General features: G+C 35.6%; 1 protein-coding gene and 1 long non-coding RNA gene across 8 annotated transcripts in view; both read left to right on the forward strand.

Moving 5' to 3' along the window:
* CDC14A (cell division cycle 14A) overlaps positions 1-25,283 on the forward strand; it is a 56,788-nt gene that overhangs the window by 29,733 nt on the left and 1,772 nt on the right. For 2 of the 7 annotated variants that reach the window (XM_027892358.1, XM_027892355.1), the window contains exons 6-15: positions 893-959; positions 3,077-3,139; positions 6,134-6,221; positions 7,405-7,635; positions 9,763-9,901; positions 11,860-12,016; positions 14,029-14,144; positions 14,696-14,743; positions 15,517-15,645; positions 16,585-16,910. In XM_027892358.1, the coding sequence (XP_027748159.1) occupies positions 893-959; positions 3,077-3,139; positions 6,134-6,221; positions 7,405-7,635; positions 9,763-9,901; positions 11,860-12,016; positions 14,029-14,144; positions 14,696-14,743; positions 15,517-15,645; positions 16,585-16,910 (1,364 nt within the window). The other 5 variants (XR_003572176.1, XM_027892360.1, XM_027892356.1 and 2 more) reach the window with 5 other exon arrangements.
* On the forward strand, positions 18,155-25,278 carry LOC114061666. The gene is made up of 3 exons (XR_003572177.1): positions 18,155-21,202; positions 21,519-22,710; positions 22,784-25,278. It is a non-coding gene; the product is annotated as an uncharacterized LOC114061666 (long non-coding RNA).

The raw sequence follows: 25,283 nt of genomic DNA on the forward strand, positions 1-25,283 counted from the left end.
TCATACTGCTTATAGAAAGTCTTCAATGAAAGATTGAAATCTTGAATCAATTACAGATTAAATATGTATTTGGGTAAAATGTAACATTTTGCAATTCTGATAAATTGCAGTTCTTAGGACTCTCTCTAAGATAGCTTAGAGCAAAACTATAAAAGACTTCTTTAACGAGTGATAAGGAAATAATTTGCTAAGGCAGAATTTTGTTAAAATCAAACTGTTCTGAAACACACTTCAAAAAGTACTTTCTCATTTTTCCACAACACATTTTTTTGGTGGTGATGATTGGTTAGGGTTTTTTTATGTTGGTGTCTCTTAGCACTTGAACATGTTTTGGAGTCTCATTTCGTCTTCTAAAGAAAATTGTAATTTTCTTAGTGATAGAACTGGGGTTAAGTAATTTTAAATTTAATTATATCTGGATAACTTTTAGTCACATCTGCAATCAGGCATCGAAATGAAGGCCTGTAAATTAATTCCAAACTAGTAGTCTATTTACTTGTCCCTGTTAGACAGTGTAACTCAGTTAAGACTTGAATAATAGTTAAAGCAAGCTTTGCTTTATTTGCTGCTATCCTTACACAATAGAGAGAGGATGCAAAGCTTCCTGTTCCAAGATAGTATCAATAATTTGGTAAAGGGCATGTAGTTAGCTGATGTAAAATATGCACTTAAAATTATTTGCAGTAATTTTACTGCACTTACTCTGAGCTGCGTCTTGGGTAGGGGAGTTCTTTAGCATGAACAAGCTTCTAAAAGATGTCTTCTTCAGACTTTGAATTCAGAGTTCTCAGAGGGAATTGAATAGCTTGAATGTATTCTGTTGTGTGTTGCCTTTCCCCAAGTTCCTAAAATAATTCTGTGTATATTAAATTCATTTGTATTAAATCTATAGGGATGCTTCATTTGGGAACTGCACGTACAATCTTACGATCTTGGACTGTTTACAGGGAGTAAATAAGGTAATAACGTTTTTCCTTAGCAAAACAGGTTTAAATTGATTTTTAAATCATGAGGGAAAATACTGTTAAAATAGCTTAGAAAATCTGGTTTCAAAAGGTGTGTGAGTGATTAGGAGGCTCTCATGAAGCCTGAGGTACTGAGGGCTGTGTTTGAGCAGTGCCAGCAGGGGAAGGTTACACTTCTGCTGGCTGGCCTGGCCTCTGACAGCTGTTTGAACTTCACCCCGTGCCATGGAACATGCAAATGGACCAGGCCTGGCTGGAGGCAGCTTTTAACAATGCAAGGCACTGTGCTAGATCTGCTAATAGATCATTTGTAACTATGGGTAAGAGGGAATAACAGGTGGATAAAGCCAAGGGATACAGAACACCCAGGTATACTGTGACTTAATCTGAGCAGGTTTTGCATGTACTTGGCCCAAACTTTCCCCCAGAACACTTGGTTCAGTGTTTGACGCTGATCTTTTCAGAATTGTTTAAAAACAATTAAAACTAGGGTATCTTGCTGGTGTTTTGATGTCTCACTTTCAATAGTCCTGGGCCGTATTACACTCAAGTATTGCTTTTTTAAAAAATGTTACCTCACATCTTAATTGGCAGCCTTTAAATTTTGTTCATCATTTCCCATTGATCTCGATAAAGGGAGCAGTCTGTAGGAACAGTTCTGTACAGACACTTTATGGACCATTTGTAATCCTTAGAAGTATGGCAAAACAAGTGTTTTTAAAAATTGAAAAAAGATCAGGCTTAATATTTTTAGTTCTGTGGGGGTGGGAAAGGAGCTGTCAGTTAACAGCAAGACTGTAATTTGTGAGGCATTCTACAGATCCTGAAGCTCTGAAGTAGTCAGTGCAGTCACTGTAATTTATCTGCAACAAATACATCAAAAGGTGAGAACCAATTTTTCTCCTTTGTTCCCATAAAATTTATTACTGAATTTTTGTCCAGTTCACTTACAGAGGAAAAAATGCTTCAAGCAGAAACCCTATGCCTTAAAATGGTCTTACCTGGATGAATTTGGTGTTTCTGTGCATGTACATCATATACGTGTAATTCAGGAGGCCTGCGAGTTGTGGAGTGCAGCCAGCCAGCCATGCTTAAATCAAATACATTTCTCAAAATCAGCTGTTCAGACAAACCTCTCAGTACCTTAAGTTCCATGCCAGTCCAGTCACTGAGCCTATGATTCCTATAAAAAGCTAGCTGTGCTTTTTGTTTTGTCCTAAAAAGGTGCTCGATATGTAGCAAATAATGGCAGTGTGATGGTTATTGTTTTACATCATAGAACTGTGATGTGTTTTTATCCCACTTTAATCTCAGAATGTCGTGTAATCTCCATACTTCTCAGAATGGAGTCGATTCAGTACAAATACATGCTGCAGAAATGCCTTCTGCCTATTCTTTGGAATAAATTTGGGCTATGAACTCTGTATTCATAGAATTGTTTTCAATATCGTATTATACACAGATCTTCTGTACAAAATTGGCATATTTAATAGTAGTACAGTAATCAAATACAAAACTTCTTTCAATCCTGTAATAAACACTGTCTGATGTAGTCTAGTGAACTTTATCTGTGTATTAAAAGAAATAACAAAAATACAGGTTATGCGTGGTACTGTATTCTGTACATGCCATTTTGCCTAGGTATTATGGTGATAAAACCAGAGTATCATATAAAGCATGGAAAAACAAAAAATCTCTGTGTTCTCAATGTTTTATGGCCAACTGCTTGAAAACACATTCAAGCAAAGAAATCATTGAATGAGTGCATGACAAAAAGGGAATTGCTTTTTAACTTGTCATCTGCAATACAGAAAAAAACCACACGTGGTGGGGTGGGGAGAATCAGTTTTATGATTTAAGTGATATGCAACAACTTTGTGTCCCATCGTAATGTCTTTGAAGGGAAAATAATGAATCTAACATGTTTCAGTGACATTGTTGGAGTTTTTGTTGTCTGCTTTGTTAATCTGTGCAAAATGTGATGTTGTCTTAACATAAAGTCTTCAATAAACATAAACATCTAGGGATTTAGTTCTGATTCTCACAGTAGTATTATAAAATGAAATTATGTATCATATTTCAGTATGAACTGACACCTTGTTGCCTTTTAGGCCTTGCAGCATGGATTTTTTGACTTTAAGACATTTGATGTGGATGAATATGAACACTATGAGGTTTGTACATTTAATAATGAGTTGAATGTGTTCGGTTTACCTAAAATAACAGTACACAGTATCCCACAAGTTAAAGCATATTGGAAACACATTTTAATTCAAGTAAACCCCAGTGTTCATATGTAAGGTATGTACATTGAAACATGTATGCTCTGTGTGAAAAACATGCAGCATTAATATCCTTGCAATTTCAGTGCATCATACAATAAATACTCTTTTCTTGCAGCCTTTCTGGCTCTGCGATGTCTTTCATGCTTTCCCAGCCTTCCCCTAGGATACGATCCAAAGTTTCTCAGCTGACTCACGGAATATGTTTTCTTTCAGCACTTGTTAGCTGCTTCTTGTGTTCCTTTAGTCCCAAATATATGACAAGTTCTTTTATTCCCACATAGATTAAGGACATTTTGAACTTTTTTTTTGAGTAAGAAGGCATTATATGGAGATTCTAGTAATGGAAATACATCCAAAATATTTCCCTGATGAAGTCCCAGAAAGCTAACAGATGTCATTCATTGTTCTGCCAACTATTTTACACCTTAATAATAGACAAACTCTGGTTGTCTCTAGATGCTTCTCAGGCTTTGCAACATACACACCTTTATCTGCTGGAAGTAGAAAGTTATTTCAAGCTACATTGCCTTAGAGAAGCTTTAAAATAGGCCTGTGCTGTACCTTGAATTGGGCTGTGTACAGAGGGAACTTCAGGCACAGAAGGTGTATGTACATCTGGTCCAGAACAGTTGTGTTGGACCTTGTCTTTGGAACTCTCCTAAAGTCCTGAAATTGTATTGGTTAAGCAGAAAGATACATATTCAAATATTTAGTATACCTCTGGTTTATATATTAAACTCTGCTTTTTTAGACTTGTGTTACTTTACTGTATTCTTCTGCTGTTCTTTCCCTCTGTTGCAATTTTCAGAAAATTTGGGACTAATGGGAATAGAGTTGCTCAGTCTGAAAGCCTCCATTTTAAGAGCATTTCCTATAGCTGTATGTATTTCAGATGTGTACTGAAATACTTCATGAATGTTGAAGAAAGTGAAGGCAGAAGAGGAATAAAGAGTGGGAAAACTTAATTAATAGCACAACTCTGTACAGTATCCGTTGTTTGCAATCGGCTGTCTGTAACAGAGAGCTATTTACAAAACTAGAAAGCATTTGTAGGATTTCTGTATCCTATAATGTTTCATAATGATTAGGTTGAGAAATTGGTATAGCCTTTGCTGAGTTACCAAAATCAAGTGAACAGGAACAAAAATTTGAACTATGAAATGGTGCTTTTTTTGCTTAATCTAGGTACAAAAGGAAAGGACCTGTTCTAAAAATAAACAGTAGTTGGGAATTCTTAGGATTCTGTCTATGAAGTAGGCATTAGTCTGCCTGAAAGAAAGTGTTAAAATAAATGACTAAAGGAATTCCATTATCTTTAGTGCTTAACATTATTTTAGTTTGTGAAAAGTACATGTGTGTGCACAATGTTTACAGTATGCTACTTACTGAGTTTAAGAAGTAAGAACTTGAAATCATCTTTAGGTTTTTGTTCATTTTTTGATATGTCCCTTTTTTTTTTTTTACACATCGTGGTCAGCTTTATGTTTAGATATGTCCTGTGCTATATTTCAGAAACTTTAAGTGTTCTGGGTTTTTGCTATGTTAGGTCTTCAAATGTGTGCTTATGTGGAGAAAAGTTGCATACGACTTAAATGGAGCAGGCTAAAGGAAATTTTATTTCATATTTATAGTTCTTTCATCTTACTACATTATAAAGACAACTAATTCCCCTTTTGTTGGACTAAATTACTGCAGTTCTTCGGGTTTTTGAGTAACAATGTTGTTTGCATGTACATAGATATCTTTGGTTCATATCGCTTAAAACTTAAATGATTCGCAATAACCCCTGTAACCATAAAGAACTACTTAATTCACAGATAAAATTGGTAATACCAATATACGTCTAACTTACTGAGCAAGACTTCTTCCCTAAAGGGAGTAAAGGTGCTACAGTGCTGAGTTGGTGGTGTGTGACGCAATGGGGGGGGTGTGGGGTCCTGGCTTGGCACTGGGGTTGGCTCACTGGTGCTTATGCAACCCCTGTGTGAGGACATTTGGAGCAAGCCTAATGCGTTCAGCTAAGCCAGCAGTTAGTGAATTGATTACAGTGATGTCCATTATCAGAACCTTTCACTCATTAGGATGTTTTGATGAGCTGAGAGCTAAAAACACAAGCTTAATAATGCAGTTGAACTGAGTGCCATGTCCTTAAAAGTCATGCTGAGAATAACTGCGTTGCCAAATGAGGAATGAGCAGTCTTCAATTAAAAAAAGAAAAGAAGGCAGTTCTGAACTGCAGTTCATGTTATGTATTTCCAAAGAAGCTTTCATTTTTAGCACTGACAGAATTTGAAGATCCTTTTCGAAGTTTTTATGTAAATGTGAGCAAGAAATGCAAAATGTCACAGCTTGGAAGTTTTTTAGAATTTAGTCTTTTTATTTGATTTATACTTTTCTTTCATTACTGGCTCATCAGAGCTTATGCCAATATATAAATTTCAGTTTTTACAGGGAAAAGATAATTCCTTTGGAGGCTAATTGGTTTTTAATTTGTCTTCTGTGATTTGGGTTTTTTAGCCAGTGCCTTACAGAGAAGCATTTTTCTATAGTCTTTGATTAAAACATAGAAAAATGTTGATTTGTCAGTGTTGATATTAATAGGTATCCTAAAACACTGAATACTCTAAAGGAGAAATCTTAGATAAAGGGTGTTTCTGCTTTTATTGGAAAACTTCAGAAGTTCTGTTTCCATTTTATTTTAAGAGATTTCTGAGAAGCAGCTTATGGTTAGTTTGTCCCATGTAGGTAAGCTAGCTAATTACATGTGAAGCATTTTGTTTTAATGCAGCAAGAATGTAGTAAATAAAATATTGAGTAACTTTTTGAACCTTGTATAATCAGATATTAAAATGCTTTCCTCTTTCTCTTCTGAAATTTTTGTAGCGAGTGGAAAATGGTGACTTCAACTGGATTATTCCAGGAAAATTTTTGGCTTTTAGTGGACCACACCCAAAAAGCAAACTTGAAAATGGTATGGTGTATGTTTTAATGATATTCTATGATCTTATTTTTCCAGCATGTTGAATTGCCACAGCAAATGAGGAAAAGATAATGAGGCTTATAAATCAGTTTTAATCTTGAGAAATAATGATTCAGTGAGCATTTTATATATGATCATAGAACTTAATTCAAAAGGTTTTAGAATTCTTTGCAAGAAGAGTTTTAATTCTTCTAACAGTCGGTGACTTTCATTCTGTGTCAAAGTGCCTGAGAAACTTGGGTCCCTTAATTTTCTCCTGAAACCTGGCTCCTGATACAGTAAATATGCAGAATTAAAGGCGAGTTGCATAAAGCACAGAAGACTGTTAAGAGGTTTGTAGCAAAAACTGGGAAAGACTTTAAAAAGAAGCTTGCCTTTACTACTGAAGAAGTTCTATTTATAGCGTGTATAACTGAAAATTGCTAAATTAGCACTAACACTTAAAATCCAGTTGTGAAACTCTAAATAAGCCTCACCCAGGTGAGTGTAAGTGCACATTACCAGCCTACATTTTTCTCATTAGGTTGTGATTCTAATTGCATTTATTAATGATATATGACTTGTCCTAAACGGCTGTGTTGTGGTTGGTCTTTGACCTCCCTCCCTGTGCCCCCATCTTCATCTAGAGGATCCTTTTGTCTCTCAACAGAGAATCAAGGCAATAAAGCTTTTTACTTCACTGTAGGGCAAGAATATCTTTAGTGCTGCAGTTTTTTCTTTGACTTGTTTGTTCTTTAACTCTTTCCTCTCATCCATAATATAAATCAGCACTCCATTTTCCTCATAAACAGTGTTTCCTCTTCTAGCACGTTTTTATTCTTTGACTGTAGATAGACAACTGTTCTGAAATGCTGAGTTCATACATGTGCCTAGGTTTATGTATAAAACCCTCCTTGCAGAGAGGAGAGGGGGCTGAACAGGAGACAGCACAGTTTCACACATACTGTGCTTTAACATTCTTCCTCTTGATACTTTTTTAATAGTAGTGGTCTTCATGAGCATTTTTTGACAATTTTTTTATATCACTTAACGTGTTTTTTTTTAATAAAATAATTAAGCATTTTTAGTATTAATGTTTATCATTCGAGAAAGGTTTTTTGGGGGGCAATTTTCACTCGTAGGGCTTTGAACTTTATCTACAACGTTTAGTGATTGTGGCTTTCTTTTTTTGTAGGTTATCCCCTTCATGCTCCTGAAGCCTACTTTCCCTATTTCAAGAAACATAATGTCACATCAATCATAAGACTAAACAAAAAAATTTATGAGGCAAAACGCTTTACTGATGCTGGTTTTGAGCATTATGACCTGTTCTTCATAGATGGAAGCACACCAAGTGACAGTATAGTTCAGAGGTTCCTGAACATCTGTGAAAATGCTGACGGTGCCATTGCAGTACATTGTAAAGGTATGAGCAGTTACTTCTCAGATCAAAGTTCAAAATATCTATAAATCCATGGGGTTTATCCCAGAAATAAAGCATTGAGAAAATAACACTTTCTGGTTGTGAAAGTAATATTGCTTTATGATACTTGACTAAATATATGCCAAATATTTGTTATTTTCATGTGTATGTTAAAGTTCTTTCATCCTACACTGTTATTTTCAGCAACTGACAAACTGTTGTTCATTGTTCTGTTTTTTCTTAATATCACTTGAAAACATGAGGTTTAGTTGATGCAGGTTCCTCTTTTGCATTCTGCTTTTACAGCGTTATGATAATTGGCTAGGAAATGCAAAAGACTAAAAGGTTTTCTTTGTGCTTTTGGACTGTTCTACATTTTTCTGTTGAGTATGAATTCCACATTTCAATTTGAGTTATTGTGATGCCAGCATTTCAAACCAGCCTAATTCAGCATATCAGCTGGAAAATACACAAAATATGCTTAGAACAAAGGCTTTGAAAGGTTCAGCTTGATTTAGGTTTAGAGTTGTGTAAGGACATTGTGGAGACGAATGTCTTACCGATCAGAAGCAAGAATGATGCTATTCATAATTTTCCTATGAACAATAAACATGCATATCAAAGATAAATAGCTTTATTTGCTAACACGTTGTTATGGTCTCTAGAACCCAGAAATTCTGACACTAATAAGCTGGACATCTGCTGTTTGGCTAAATGAGAGTATAAACTATTGATTAGCAGGAGTAGGTTATTCTCCAGGCTCGGCTGCTAAAGGAATATAACATACTTTGCTATTGAGTTTATACGTGTGCTATCTAAACTGAAGTATTTCTGGTCTTTTGTCTGACTGTTTAATAAGAAAACCAGTGATATTTCAGCCTTCTAGATAAGCCTGTACAAAGTTAAATCAACAGCTAAGTCAGACCTAACTCAGATTTAATATATTGCAGAGATATTCCAAGCACAGCTTTCACACTAGAAATTGGTTTTCCCAGAATTTATAGAAAAGTTCAGTGCAAAGGATTATAATGGAAAGTTTGTACATTAGCAGGAAGGTAAAGAACAAAACTGACATCGATACTTCCCCTTTTAAAGGATTCTTCAGATCTTGTGTTCCAGTGTACGGTTACAGAACCTCAGTTTGTGAACTTCTACCCTCATCCTTTTACCTTGGTCATCTTCACTTTCAAAAAAGGGCAAGATTTAGGTATTGGTTAAATGTAAGGAGCTTGCAGTTGTGTATAGAATTGTCAGCAGATGTCTGGCTGCTTAAGGAGTTTCCATGTGGATAGTTAGTTGTTGGTGCATAAACAATAGTCAGCAACCATGAGACTGCAAATTGCCAGTACTGTACTTGGGGGAAAACGAGGTTTAAATGGGATGATGCTTTACTGGTAGACAAAACACAGGGCTAGAAAGAGATTAATCCTCACTCTATCGTTAGAGATTTTGCTCGTAGTAAAAGCTAATTTTTCTGTCTCTCTGTTCTCCCCTTAAAACAAGGTATAGTTTGTGATTTGGGGGGCAGTGGGTTATATTATTGTAAGCTATTGATATCTAATATTATATGCTGGTCAAAGTTCATTGCTGTTTATACAGATAGCAATGAATAGTTTTTTGAATAAGTTTCATTGCTTTCACAACAAAACTTATTCAAAAAGGAAAAACCACTGGCTCAGAAGACACATGCTCTCTGTGATGTGCACGTGTATTGGCACCATGATATTTAAGTATGTGTGCTGGCCTCTCAAATGTGCTTTGACTGTGGTTTTTTACTGATTTTATAAATATGAAGTTGGTATTCAGCTCGATCACAGCTTTTTTTAAAAAAAATACCAACCTTTTTTTAAACAAAGTATGAAGCAGAATTGAGTGGCACAAGTGATTGCTGTCACATGCATTCTTTTAAGCACTGTTCACTTTTTGTAAGTATGAAATATCTGTTCTTATACCTACAGCACTGCAATCCAGTTGTGTGACAAAGGGGATACTGAATCAAAAATTCTTTTTTCAAATACTAAGATGGTGAATAACATTGCATAGATGGCTTTGTACATCCCATACTTTAATTTGATAATTTTTAAATGCTTGCTACTTCATATGTGACTGTTGATACTTGTATTTCTGTAGCTGGCCTGGGGAGAACAGGAACGCTGATTGCCTGTTACATCATGAAACACTACAAGTTCACACATGCTGAAGCCATTGCTTGGATAAGAATATGTCGACCTGGCTCTATTATAGGACCCCAGCAACACTTCTTGGAAGAGTACGTATATTTGCACCTTCTTTGCTAAAAAGAATTAGCTGTTTCTCTACATTCTTATCCATCTTGCGCTATTTATAGGATCTACTTTGTCTGCTGACATTTGTATATTACTGTCTGTTCTGTATATTTAAGGTGAGTTAATATGGGATTGCAATCTAACTTACTCAGAAGCTATCTCAGCTTCTCTGGAGCACCGTGCACTTTGTCCCCTTAAGGGCCACAGGATCTCCAGACTCTGCATGTTTGTTTCTCAGGAATTTAGAAGTTACACAAGTTTGCTGGAAGTGGACAGATGTGGACAAAAGATTAAGTCAACAAATAGGATTTATTAAAACATTAACATATGAAGAATAGACTTTATATACAGTCTATGACTTAAAATAAGCTTAAAATGGTATCATTGATGTGTCTTTTTCTTTCTTGTAACTAAAGATTAAATAATTTCTGGGTGGGGAGCTTATGATCTCTGACAGATTCCTTAGCATAATGTATGAAATATTTCTGATTTGAATCTAATAGTTGTCAGCAAAACAAATGCATGGTTTTAATACAGCTTTAGATTTGATCTTGACTGGCAATGAATGACAATGACGTAGACACTAATGTCATAGTGGTTCCTACATTGTGCATTTACTGTTACAGTGGTTATGCTGATATTTTTGAGCTGATACCCTGATAATATTTACTTTGAGGCATTTTCCCTGTTACGAGAGAAAACATTTTAAGAAAATCCAGTACAAATTTGTCTCTTTGAAAAAGAGAGAATTCAGCAGCTCTTGCAGACACCGTGTGAATACAGTCAAAGATGGACCAACCTTGCATTTTAAAATCGATAGGATATCAGAGAAATAAGTATTACTGTAATGGATAAGATAAACTGAGCAGGAAGGGGGATTTTCATTTATTATCCAGTGCAACTGAATGGGCACTCCTGTCTTTGAGAGGTGACTGGCTGTTATTCAAAATACTGTGAATCAAAAACTTTGACAAACTACAAGTGCAGAATAGTCATCTTCACACTGATGCTTGGCTGATGGTACTCTTAAAAATAGCTTGCACAATAGAGCAAAATTGTGGAAAGGTAGTAGGTAATGTGATTAGTAAGAGCTGTTTACTTATAAGAAAAACAAGGCCCCTGTCTTTTCTTGGTTTGATGGATTGAGTACTTGGTTTGATTTTATAGATAGGCAAAGATACTTCAGATTTTTTTGACTTATATTTACATTACTCCTAGCTAAGAACTGTAATTTTGTTCAGTAAGAGTTTTCTAATGTCCTGAGGGGAGTAGGTTCCTGTTTCGACAATCAGACAAAATTCAGGCAATGTCACCAGTAACATCAAAACGGGATTGGGAAAGAACATCGGTTCCATCATTCTAATATAAAATATCTTGCCATCAGGGCTGACAAAAAGGTAAAACCTTGCAGCTTTGAACTCCCAACCTTCATAGATTTCAAAGCTTTATCTTTTAGGTTCTTGGATGTTTAGTAAGGGATGTTTGAGTCGTTCGGGGTTTTTTCTGTAGAAACACTTCCAGCCAAGTACGTATCAAATCAGTTTGTTACTGTGAATGCAATTAATCTTGAAAGGTTTCAAAGGTATTTAATTCAAGCGTGTTTTCTAGGTTACCTTTAAAATACAGTTGCACATTCCTGTTTAGTTAATCTGTTTTCCCAGAAGGGTTTTGTAAAATGAAGTTATTCCACCTAGGAATGAAGTTTTAGTACTTGTAATATTTCTGTGATAATGACTACAGACTTGCTTGGTGATTCTGGGTTGTTTTTAAACATTGTATTTTGAAATTTTTTTTTGGTGATAGACATTCAAATCTTTTTTCAGAGGAAGATGTATGGAAGATGCAAATGTTGGCAATCTGTAAGAGTAGCATGTTTTCATACTGTTTTGTTATATTTATGAAAAAGTGTGGATATGAATGGATTTGGTTTTGTATCCTAAAGGAAGCAAGCAATGTTATGGCTGGAGGGAGATCACATCCGATCAAAGCAGAAACAGCGAGTAGTGGATGGAAACCTGAACAGAGTCCTTTGTGGCTTGAATGACATTTCCATCAGTGACAGCCTGAATAAAGGACAAGACGTGGATCAATACAGAGAGGTAAGTATTCTTAGGAAAAATTCCGAACAGACTGATGCTGAGCTTTTAGTAACTAGCTGTAGATAACTTTTAGATTTTTGGGGTTTAGGCTTTTATTAGTATTAGATTGCTTTTTCTCAGATAAATTTTTTTTTTAGTTCGTAATTGGAAAAAAGATCAGGTAATATTTAAAACTGTCATAGGTAATTTTGCAAATTCAAAAGGTTTGCATTATTTCAAGTCATTCTTTCAGGGATTTCAGTTCTTTGAGAATGAAGGAAAACAAAAAATCAGCTTTCATTCCAATTAGTTAAAAACTTATTCCAAATTTCTAATCAATAATGCATCAGCGTATAAATGCCCATCCCTTTGTCACAGTATTATGGATTGATGAGGTGATGTGCACGTTTAGGGTAAGGACCTTTTGACTGCCTACTAGGAGCACAGGCATGAAATCTGAACTAAAGTGAAAATACTTTTGTTTCTGGCCTAGTAAAAACCTTAAACTGTAGTTTCCTACACTATCTGTAAGAAACAGTTTAGAGGAACTATGCATTTGATTAATTGCTTCTTAGCTCTGAAATAACTAAAGAGGTTTTAAGTTGCTGATGGAACTCTTTGCTTGATGTGAAAGACCAGGGATATAGTGAGCACCTTCTTCCTATAATTCTTAGTGTAAATTAAAATAATAATCTGTCATAATCTGGAAGAGCATCTTGAATGCATTTCTGTACAGATACTGTTTCCTTGTATTTCACTTTTTACAGATGTCATATTAAAGTTGTTCAATATTCAGTTTTCAAAACATCTCACTTATTATCTCCTTGAATATCTGGTTCTATCTCAAGGCCTCATTAAAATAGAGCTCTCTAGAAACTCAGAACTAATGTTGCCAGTCCCAAAAATGCACGAGGTCAAAGAATCAGAAGAGGGGGAAGCTATATGCAATAACTATAGAGCAGGTAAAGACTGTGAAACAAAATTTATCAGCATGTGGCTGAATGATAGGTAACAATGGCCTAGCATATAATCTCCAATGAAATCTAGCTAAGATATTTGTATTTTCTTGTAATTAATGGAACAATTAGACCATCACATCATTCTGTCAACTCCTATCATATTACTGCTTCTGTCAATCCCTTATGTTGGTTAATGGCATAAACTGCTGTTCTGTTTTATGCAAAGCACTGAGTTCCCTTAGGCTCAGTAGGAACTGTGGTAATACAAATACTTGATCTGGGGTCAAGTGAAACATGACTGGTATAAGTTTTTTTCATTTGGCAAAAAAATCAGGGTTTTTTGCTTTGTGTAACTTTCATATATTTCTCTGCTACTGATACTGTCTCTACTTAGTAGCTGGGTCTTTGACATGTATTTTGAGGTGAATCTGAAATTGTAAATAGGCATTTAAACAGTGTTGGCATACACTTTTAATATTTCTTAAAGTTTTTAGTGTTTTCTAAAGCTAGAAGAAGTAGGATAAAACTCTGAACTCTGTTCATCCTGTATTACTTGTTAAGTTCACATAGGAAATTTTTTTTCAAGCCTTATTTTTTTAGAGCTCATGAGAACTCTTACTTGTTTATTTTTTTTACCATAGTAATTTAGTAAAGCTGATTTTTAGTGCCTCTTGCAGGACACACAGCTTTATCTAAATTTCTTCCTCATTTGTTCATAACATAACATTTTGTGTTACTCCTTTCCTTCCCTGTCGATGATAACTTTAAAGTAGCTACAGACGAAGGAGTTGAGGTTTATGTTCTACAGAAACAGACTTCTTTGAAGTAAATAAATGCTGGCATTAGACTTGAGCATCCTGAACTGACTTTGAGGTCAGATTCTGCAAAAATCCCCTGTGAGTGTGTGTTTGTTTGGTGACACATTTAATCTGCTGGAGCTGTGTATGCAGGGGATGGTAGATTAGTCTTTTAGATTTTAATCTTCATGAAGGAGATGTTCAGTTCTTTGAAACTGCACTGTACTCCAAAGGATTTGATATATTCTCTTGGCTTGCATCCTTTTGTGTTTCCCAGAATGATTTTGAAGACAAAGCAGATGTGGAAACTCAGAATGGCATGACCCAGGGAGATAAGCTCAATGCCTTAAAGAGTCGGAGACGGCCTTGCTCTGCTACAACTGGAGCTCTGAGGTAATTAAGTCATTCTGAGATAATTTCCAATTTTAGTTTCTGTCCATGCTATCAGATCTGTGTGGCAAGTACATGATCTTGTTTAATTGGTGGCACTAATTGTACCAGTGTCTGTGGTGGAAATCTTTCTGGGTATATAGCTATTAGTTGCAGATTTGGTTTAATAATTTCTTCTTTTCTCTTTTTTTTACCTTTCTGTCTCCCTGTTCAGGATATCTTCTTACTGTATAGCTGTAAAAGATAATGTAAAAAAAAATCTGAAAACCTTCACAAATCTATCTATCTAGCATTTTAAAACTTATGACTTGAACAAAATATTCTTCAAATAACTTAGTTGTCTTCCTATAGTTACTTTTCTGAACCAGTAAAATATGAACTGTGAAAACCTGAAGTACCTCTCTACTGTTTACCTGTAAATTAAGATAGTGATTGTCAATAACTCTGAACTCTTGGTCTTGTATTTTAAGCCAGCCTGAGATACGAAAATATACTTTGGCAGAAGGGAAAGGCTTTTTATCCTTGGATAAAGACCACTGCTTTTGTTTCTTTAGGCTGCAAGACATGAAACTGCACACCAGGTCAATCTCACAACCTTTCAGGTATTAACTTTAAAATTCTAGTTATAAATGTATACCACTTGACTTGGGTCTTAATTTTCAGCAGTTTGGATAATAGTTATCACATCAGTTAATTAGCAATTTCTGGCTTAACAGAATAAGCAGGTAACAAAAGTTTTTTGAACACCTGCAAATTGCATGCTTTACCCCATTGAATCTAATATACAGCATGTAAGACAAAATTTCTATCATTAGAAAGCATTAGTACTGAAAAGAGCACTTTTTGTTTTGTGACCTGGATTTTTGAGTTTGATTACTCCATATGGCTAACACTGAAAATGTCTGGTTTCCCTTTTCTTGGTAATTAAAGCTACTTCTGTTTAATGTCATTACTTCTGTGCTTGTAGTTGGAGATTTGTACCCAAGTTGTTTGATCTGTTAAGATCTGATCATGATAATATCCCTTGAACTAAGGATGGAGAAAATTATTGTTTTAATAAACTACTGTAGTCAACCATAATGGTAATGTTATTGAGTAGTCCAGTGTAACATATACGGCTCAGTTTCAAAACATGAAGAATTTCATCAAGAGCCCCACCCTAGAAGGAGCTGTATGTTCTTTCAACTTTGTGAAAATGGTCACAAAAGAGATTTGAAAACAGCCAAATGGTTACATTTTTGGTGTTGAGTTTTCAGACTTGAGAATTGCCACTTTTTAAAATACCAGTCTATGCATTGAAAGGCTTGTAGGTGTTTGAGATGTGTATTTTAATTGTAAAATCTTGCTTCCCACTAAAACTCTGCACTCCTTTTAGACTCAATTTGTCCGGTAGCACAGAAGGATCCATGTCTCCTCTGAAGGCCTCCAAAGTGATGGCAGTTAACTCTCCATCTGCAGAAAGGATAAGCAGACTTGCCACATCCTCAGGATCGAACCTCAAAAGGTTTTTTTCTTCTTCTCGCTTTGGTACAAGTCCTTACCGTATACTACACTGGCTGTCAGCACACGTGCGGTCTGTCAAGCGCTTGCTGGTCTCGGGTGTAAGGAGGCTTAAATTTACCTACAAAGTCATCTGCTGCTCCACAAGCCAAGCTTTAGTTGCCTGCAGATTTAAAAAACAAAGAAAAGCTAAAACCTGTCCTACTGGTGTGAGCGTTTTGTTGGGATTGTCGTCAGAAACAGTGTTACATTGCTAAAGTTTGGGGGTTTTTTCACTTATGTCAGTGCATAGACATCTTGCAGGTATTCCCACAAGTGTATGTTCTGTTACTCTCAGAAGAATACTAAGCGGTAATGAATATGATTTTTATGAACCCTTGATTTATTGCTAGTTATTTCCATTATTACTGTTGTCCTGAGTAATTATATATGCTAAATGAAATTTAGAACCATAAATGCATTTTTAATAACTCTGGGCACAAATATTTACCTTAAGAGAGTAACTAACTTGAGATATTTCAGGACACCTTATTTTTATTCTCGGATTTTAGCATATTACTTGTTAGTTACTTGAAGGCTTATACCACATAACTGATTTCAAGCAGCAGGAGTTCCTAAACCGTGACATGTACAAAAAGTACTTCAGTGTAGATCAGACGCTGTCTAAACCTTTTAACACAATCTCCTGCACGTGCATACGGTTTGACAGAGGTGAAAGCTGGCCGTGGTAGTGCTGAATAAGCAAAACTTGGGAACTCTGCTGACAAAGAATTCTCCTTTTCCTTACATGGGAGCTAGAAGATGAACCTGTGTGCAAACACAAATTATTTCAGAATGGTCTGTGTTATTCACCTAACGCCTTCTGAATTGTCTGTTACATTTTTGTGTATATCTCTACATACCCTGTGTATATTTTTTTTCCCTGCATGTGTTTCCCATTCAGCGTTTCCATAAACTCCAGACTAGCCAGTTCTCTAGGGAACCTGTATGCTGCTTCAGATGATGATGATGAGAGCAAAATGACATCATCGTGCTCTAGGACAGGTTTTTCTGTAAGCCATATCTCCAGTCACCCGAAGGGCAGCTTGCAGCTGCCACACAGAAATGCCCGTGAGCTGAACAACAACCTGTACAACAGGAGCAGCAGTAGTGGCACCAACCTGAGCAGCCAGAGCAGTTTGCACAGCGCCGTGACAGATGAGTACGCAGCAGCCTTCCTTTATGGGCCTTACAGCTCCTCCAGCACCATCCCAGAGTCAATTAATTCCTGTAAGTTCATACTCACAGCAGCACTTTCAGGCATCTGAGTGATGCTTTTCTGCCTTGCTTCTGTGAGCAAAACTGTCGCAAAAAAAAAAAAAAAAAATCTTAACTCGGCATGATTCTCTGACTTCCTCTAACGCTTCTGAGCAGCACCTTTGTCTGTTATCTTTTTAAGTTATTATCATTTCAGCTGTTTTTTTTCCCCATCTCTTTTAAATACCTAGTACATGGAAGGTTCACTAAAATAAATGACTCCCAAACTCCTGAACTTTTAATACCTTTTCTGATTTTTTTTTTTAATGGACCATCTTACCCTTTGGATTTTTTATTTCAAATTATCCATAACTTAGAACTTTATTATGTATTTTTATCTTCATGCAGTAACAGATTTAAAGAAGCTTTTCTATGTATCATACTAAATAAAAGGTAAATATCCTTAAAGATAGGACTTATTTGAAAGATTAGCCCTCTTGACTTGAAACCTAGTCCTTTTCTAACACCAAATGTGAAAAGTATTATAGAACAAAATATTTCTGATGGTTTCACATTGCAGCTTTCATTCCTCAACAACTTTGCTGCCTTGGGCTTATTTTATGCTTTTTTTGTGTGTGTGAAAGAGTCTGTATAAAGAGGATGCACAGATAAATTAATGCAACTTGAAAGTGATTCTATACAAAATGCAGAGAAGAGAGACTAGAGAAACTCCCATTAAGAAATCAGAAATAACTTCATCTAATCTAGGGAAAAAAATATATATCTACTACTGAAAATCTAAAACAAATTTAAAATTTCTAGTTTTCAAAGATTTGATATCCTGCTAATTATAAAGATTTGATATCCTGCTAATTATAAAACTTAGTGCAGTGTTTTAATGACTGTTTTGCCTACAATTAATTGAAACTGTCAGCTTCTGTTTATTAGTACTGACACTTCAGATTTTTATTTTTTTTAACCACTGGAAATACGATTGGCTTTGTGTAAAATTAACTTCAGAATATTGCACCTCTCTCTCCTATTTCGGTGTAAAGAAAATTTTAGTGTTACACCTGCTCCTGGTTTTGAGTGTAGTCTCTGTCTTAAAGCAGCTAATAACACACATTGCATGTAAGTAGGATGTCAGCTGGAAGGATCATTCATGGGTTGTGTTCTCTTTTTCCTGCAGAAGTGGAGGACCTACCCCCATATTAACAGCTAGGATGTGGCACCACTTACTATTCAGAAGCCGCATGTTTATGGCTCTGGGTATGAACTGCACTTTCTCAGGATAGATGGCAGTAGGAGATAAATTCTCATTGTCCTATTGTGGAGTTAAATTGCATGTGACTGAAACCTAACCTACATACAAAGTACACTGAAAATGGAGTGAGGTGGGGGAACTTGATTCTGTATTCTCTGTAAGTCAGTGGATACTTCCTACTGTGGGAGGATGTGCTTGACCTAAAGCAGCTCTTTAAAATACTTGATGCATTCAGACTCCTTGTTTGAAAAGTACATTTAGCTTCTTATCCACTACAGCTTATCTGGAAATAAATGCGAATATTCCATGATCTCAGGATCACCAAGTGATCTGCATTGAGTTTAAACTTTACTTTAAACAGCAGCAGTAACTTGTTTGCAAGGGAGTTCTTGAATATTGCCACATCCTTTCAGTTTTTTGAAGTTGTTTCACCTCTAATGTGACTGTTTTTACCTACTGCATGGGATTGAGGTAAACTGCGTATAATTGAGACTTAAAATTAGATACAGAAACCCATATCAGTTTTTCTATGAGGAAACAAGTTCTAGGACAAGAAAACTGCTTTAGTTTACCTAATTAATTTAATTCCTTCAGGCATAGAGATGAGGAGAGAGGTGAAAAGCTGCATAATGAGCAGGGAATGTTTGTTTTGAGACACATCAATGAGTCTTTCATTTGTTCATGAATTCTGATTGCTCTGAAAAGTCATCCTTTTTAGGTGTTCCCACTCTTTAATCCAGAACGCTCACAGAAATTCAGTCCTCAGGCCCCAGTTGGGTATACTGGACCTAAAGTAGTACACCAGCAGTGGTTGAGAGCAATCACTCATCTGAATAACTAAGTGGTAAAGTGTCTGATTTTACCTTTTTTTTATTATTTCTCATTTCAATATTGTCCCATATTGAATGTAATGAACAATAATTCTTTGGAGAGTCAGTCCATTCTTGTTCTTTTAAGTTCTATCTTTTGTAAATGATATGCTGCCAGCAGCATTTCTTAGAGATTTTTTTTCCATATTCTACTTACAGCTGCCTATTATGCATTAAATATATGCATGTAAGCCTACATGCAGTGCCTTAAGGGGAAGAAACACCTTGTAACTGTACTGTGACTTAGTTATGAAAATAAGCTGACATCAGTCACAGTTGGCCAAAATTTACAGGACTACCAAATGGTAATACAAACAATTACAGGAACAGTAAGCGTGTTTCCTCAAACAGTTTAACAGGTTCAATGAAAATATAACATTTTGAAAATAAAAACAGAGAGGCAGTTGCCAGACCTTAATGCTACAAATAATTTTGAACAATGAAAGCAAAGTTAGTGGGCTTGTTCCTTAAGCATAGGGTAAGAAGTTAATTAATGGTGCTGCTTGCTTTCTTTTTTATATCTAGATATTTACAAAATTCTAGGTTAGCACTAGGTTTCTCTTCAATCTTATAAATCCTTGAGGTTCAACATAATGGTATTGACAGAAAAATTTTCCAAATATATGTGGGGAGATGGATTAGGTTTACAGTGTCACTGACTCTTCCACTGCAGTAGCATGTCTTTCCTTCTTAGATAAGGATGACTTAGGACAAGACAAAAAGCAAGGAATGCTTCCTTTAGGGAAGAGAAAAGGAGCAGGTGAACAGGTGAAATAGCCATCTTGACAGCAGAGAGGGACTTGGTGCTAAGTGCATTGTGGTGAAGAAGGAAATTAATTGTTGTCTCCTTGCAGTAGAACTATGAAGTGATTTAAAACTGATTTAAATCAAATAGTATAAAGTTTTAGGTTGAATGAGAAACATGTTGAAAAAAGTGCTTTCTAAAATGCACATTTCTCCTTTTAAAGAACATCTTTAGTTTTCTTCCTACCTATCCTAATTACTTAATAATGCATGGAAGGATGTAAGGGTATAACTTTTGAATAATTCCTGGCTTGATATCATTTGCTGTTGAGGATTAGAGGTTATACAGAGTTGAATACAGCAAGATCTTTAAATGAGATTCTATATCCTGTCTTCTCTGAAGAGTGAGGTGAGATAAAAATACTGTATTTTATATAATATATACTGTGATGTGAAAAGCAGCATTTCTTAGGAAGAATCACACCATGCAAAGTCTGTGTAGCAAAGTACAAGTTTCTGATTTATTGTAAAGTAATATTCTTTCAATATAATAATGGTTAAAAAGCTTTCCTGTTTGGAATATATTTTTCAAATATGTTCTGATTAAGCATTTGCTTCTAAACATGCCATATGCCCTGTGCATCTCTCACAGTCACAGTGGAAGGCACTAAATTGTTACCCATTTTATGCCCAACTGAGTGAGTTGTGTAGTTACTGTGATGTCACGATGTATAAGACAAGAGTAGATTATTTGATCATTTAGTCTCTGAATTCTTTGTGCCTGATAGTGAGCATCTCACTGGCTGATACAGATGGCTTATTTTGAGGACAGTGTAATTTTTCTGAATGATTAGTCCCACTGATTGAACACAGTCATGCTTAAAACTATTTCACTTTTAACCTGAAAGTTTTTATTATGTCACTGTTATCATTATCTTACTTTCTTGTCATGAAGACATCTCATGCTAATCATCTCAACTTGATTTTCTATTGATAAGCTAAGTTGGCTCACATATCCTTTTGAAAAATGTTCAGATTCTTTAGTTTTTGAAAACTTTTCTGGTCCAGAAAGCTGCTACTGAGTGCTGTCCTGCTTTTTAGTCCCTAGCTTGTTTTATCTTCTTTAACTGTAATACGTTGGGATTTGAGGGGGAGCAAAAAAAAAAAAAAGAGGAGTTCCTGCCATCAAAAATACTGCCTTGTATTTTAGTCCCACGTCCTGTATTCCCTGTGGGTTTTCTTGGGGTTTTTAATGTGGAACTTTGTGGAAAAACATAATTTTTGTTTGCCATCCCCTTTTCTTAATGGAACCAATTAGCCAACCAAAGAAGATTTGTTTTTTCTTACCACTTCAACCACTGACATCCAGCTATTTTGCTTTCGGTGATAGGCATCAGTGGGCTGAAGCTGATGAGCAAAATAGGGAGTAGCATCAAGCCTTAATACCAGTTCTAGGGAGCCCCTGGTGGTCTAATGGTTAAGGACGCGGCACTGTCGCCGCTGAGGCCCGGGTTCGATTCCCAATCGGGGCCACTCCCCGGGCAGATGGAGCTCGTTAGCCCTGTAAGGCAATCCATCTACGTCCTGAGGACCTCGCTGCCACCGTCCAAGCGTGCTTGGCCCCGGCAGATGAACCTCAGGATTAAAGGGTGGGCTCAGTTCCGCGCACACTGTGTCTCACCTAAAAAATCCAATGCGCAGGCTGGAAGGTGGAAAGACCTTCCCCGGTTCTTCGTTCATGAAGACTGGCCATTATTATAATAGCAGTTCTGGCAGAATTCTGTTAAAACCAGAAAGAACTGCAATTGTAATACAAACCCTTTCTGGAACAAGACTAAGGTTTGGCTGTCAAGACTTCCAAGTAATTTCAGCACTTGAAGCAGAGAAGTGGAAATCATTAAACACAATTCTAATTGGAGCACATCAGATAACGTACCTGACAGAAGTCTGTTACATACACTGGGGCTTTATGTTTATTCACTTAGCTCATCAGAGGACTCTTGAAAGATACAGATTAATTACCTCTTTTTTATTGGCACAATCTCCCTTACCTGAGTTAGGTATCTAACTAACCAGCTGTGATCACATACGTGCTTTATTTTAGAAAGTCACCTTATCACTCTTATTTGTCTCTCTGTTAACTATCAACATCAGTGGTGCAGGAGCATTTTAAGATGGTTAGGACAGTAATGTTTCAATTCTCATTTGTGTTCTTCACGCTCATTAGTGAGAAAATTTGGAATTTCATTTTTATGCAAGTACTTTTTTTCCCCCCAGTATGGAAGAGAAAGCTATTCACTACTCTTTTTTCTGTTTTATAATGAAACATTAATACTGCTGTTCCACAAAAAGAACAATAAGAAATAACCATGACTGACTTCCTGTTGTTGTCAGCCATATATTTTTCCCTAATGCTTTTTGTCATTCATCAGTGCAAGCTTAAAATCCACTCCTCTTATCATGTTTATGCTAATGAACTCGAAGAAAAGCTTGATTTTCAAAGAATGGACAACTTGCCATTCTAGCCAAATAGAATAAATATTTTATTTGCAAATTTTACAAATTGGATGTTTTGATTAAACAGAATTTCTCACAATTATAATTTGCAGAATTATTCTTTTCAGGTAGAATCACATTTAAGGTACTGCAATAAGATTTTTACTTTTTTTTTAAAAAAGTATTTCTAAATTCAAATATCACTCTTTAAAATGTATTTTCATTGGAGACTATGTAACTGGGTAGTCTTAAGATGAGTCACCTTTTGCTTCTATAGCTGTCATGGAAACTGGTGAGATTGAAACATTAAAAAAAAAGGGAAAGGTAGCGGTACTTTAAAATTCATATACATCATACCTGTAGAATAGTTTCTCTTAGTAAGAACTAAGAACTTACTGTTAATTAATAGAGGACAGCCTTTGCAAAAACACAGACAAATGCTAGTGCATCTCACTGATCTGTAACTTCAGCAGATTCAGAGGATCACTGTGAGTGTGTCTGTATTATCTGTAATATATCCTGAATTAGTTCAGTGAGTCTTGTGTATTCACAGCAACTCTTGCCTACTGCAACACTCCTATTGCTGCAGTGAGAGTTGATGCACAATGCAAAAAACTTTAATTATGTTTTTGCATTTATCTGGGAAAATTGCATGTTCAAATCTTAACAAACAGCCCCAAATCCTACAGGATTGTTCCCTATTAAAGGGGACTCACAGCTGACTTGACCCTGAAGTTGAATGTGTGCAAATACAATTCTAGTGTCTAGGTGGATCTGTTGCTGATTTTCTCTTCAGGGGGCTTTCTGTGCCTCATAATCTAAGCAGTTGCTTTAACATGAACTTCATCAGATATCCTTGTGTCTTAATTCTTAGTTCTTTGTTTAAATGTCTGGTACTTGGGTATAAAATGCCAAACTTGACACAGCATGGGACAACTGCAGGAGTACACGTTGAGACCTTGACTCCATGAACTGATTTTATACTCATCATTGCAGTTCAGCAGCCACTGTTCTTTGGGTTTTCCATCTATTTTTACCTCTATTTTAAATAAGATTTTAAATGAGATTTTGTTAAATCCAGATATTACTTGTAAAAGTGGATTGGGGCTTTTTGTTTTTAACAAAGCTTTCAGAATCATAGGCCATACTTTGAGTCACGGTAAATGTACATTTTAAAATAGAAAACTCCTCAAAAGATTAAAAAAAAAAAAAAAAGAAAAAAATCACAATTACAGGCTTTGAAACATTACAGTCAATCTCTTCAGACATGTGAAGAGATTTAAGAGCACAAATTACTTTTCCTCAGAAGCAAAAAATCCACAGAACAACAAGCTTTCCTTGCTATATTTTAATTTTTCAAACTCAGACATTAGTATCTGTACTTTACATTAGCTCAGATGTTAAGGCTGTTGCTGTGTTTTTAGTGATAGAACTTTATGTGAAGTCACATAAATGAATCTTAATCTGGAAAATAATCCTGTTTAGATTTAATTATTTCTGTGTATTCAGAAAATAAAAAAGGGCTGCTGTTCACAGTTCTTTGTCAGCTAACACTGCTTTTAAGATCAGCAAAAGTGTACAGTGCTTTCTAGTCATCTTTCATTTGTCCAAGCTTTAAGTAATCTATTACTGTACAACATATGAGAGTATAGAATTAAATTTCATGCCTTTCTTTTTAATGTTTGTTAATCAGCTTTACTTGGAATTCAGTTTTGATGGATCCATTTCAAATACTGCTCTAATTGAGTATAACCATCTATTATTAAAATACACATCTGAAAATCAGACACCTCTGAGGATCATCAAGAGGGCAGAAATTTCAAGTGCTCATTAATGAAGACCTGTTCCTTTTGCCTTGCCCTCCGTAAAACCAGACCCTTTTTAGTCAGTGGTATTCAAATCTATATGCTGTGACAGCACTACCCTCTCAACCTAGGAAAGAATTTCCAGATGGTGCCAGATCTTCAAGATGGGAAAATACATTTAAGAGACAGCTTTGGAAACATACACTGACACTTAAGATATAGGGGGGAAAGTAGTTTTGTGATATTAGTTAGAACTCTTTAAAATTTATATTACGCACTTCTACTACTAGGTTTCACTGTGGGTGCCAAAGAGCATTTCTATAGTGACTGCTTAGGAATAGTAGGAAAAGGGAAGGCAAGACTCAGGTTCTGATCTGTCTTAGGACTCATGCTGGTCTCTAATAGTTCTCACTAATTCTGCTGCAGTTTTAAAATATGCTTGGGTTTTTTATCTGCTATCTGTTTGTAACCACACTAATACAGTGATGAGCTCTCTCAGATAAGACTTATTATTCATCAGAATGACTTCTTAAACGCATCTGTATATGAGCTAATAAAATGTTGAGATACTGTCTAAACTGTTCAATCAGTTTTTAATAAAGCTGTAGATTTCAGTTAAAACAGAACTGTTAATAAATACAGAATACAGTAGACCAAGTTATACTTTCCTCTTAATTATACTGACTTCTTACTAATCCAGATGAAACATTTGCAGTGCTTCATTTTCATCTGTTTTTAGTAATCATCATAAATGTATCCATATGCATAATTGTGCTGCTGTAGCTTTTTTTTCTCAATAATTAGCTACACCATATGTTTCCCATGTCATTATCTGAATCAACATCTAAAGTATGCTTAATTTTTTACAGTAGCACTTGGACTCTCATTCAGGATAAGTGGAAACCATTCAATTATAGTAAGAGCTGTCATGTGTCTCCTCAACACATTTTTAAGGTATTGTTTTAGGGTGGTCTTTTAAAGGACTTTTTATACTTTAAGAATCTCAAGAATTGGTTTGGAAAAGTAGGTGTAGATACAGGAGAGTTGATGGATCCAGATTTTAGTTTCTTCTATTTTATTCATCTGTATCTGTGCAGAGATTCAGATCTGCCTCCAATTCTGTTTATTTTTCTCCTTCCTCTACTCCTTATCTTTAGGTGAAAGATATATGTTATATACTAATAACAACCTCTTCAGTGAGTTTTAATCAGTTTTTCTTCTTTGCACA

The sequence above is a fragment of the Empidonax traillii genome, unplaced genomic scaffold (assembly GCF_003031625.1).
Source record: "Empidonax traillii isolate 1590-97213 ecotype Southwest subspecies unplaced genomic scaffold, ASM303162v1 scaffold347:size1123457, whole genome shotgun sequence".
Lineage (NCBI taxonomy): Eukaryota > Metazoa > Chordata > Aves > Passeriformes > Tyrannidae > Empidonax > Empidonax traillii.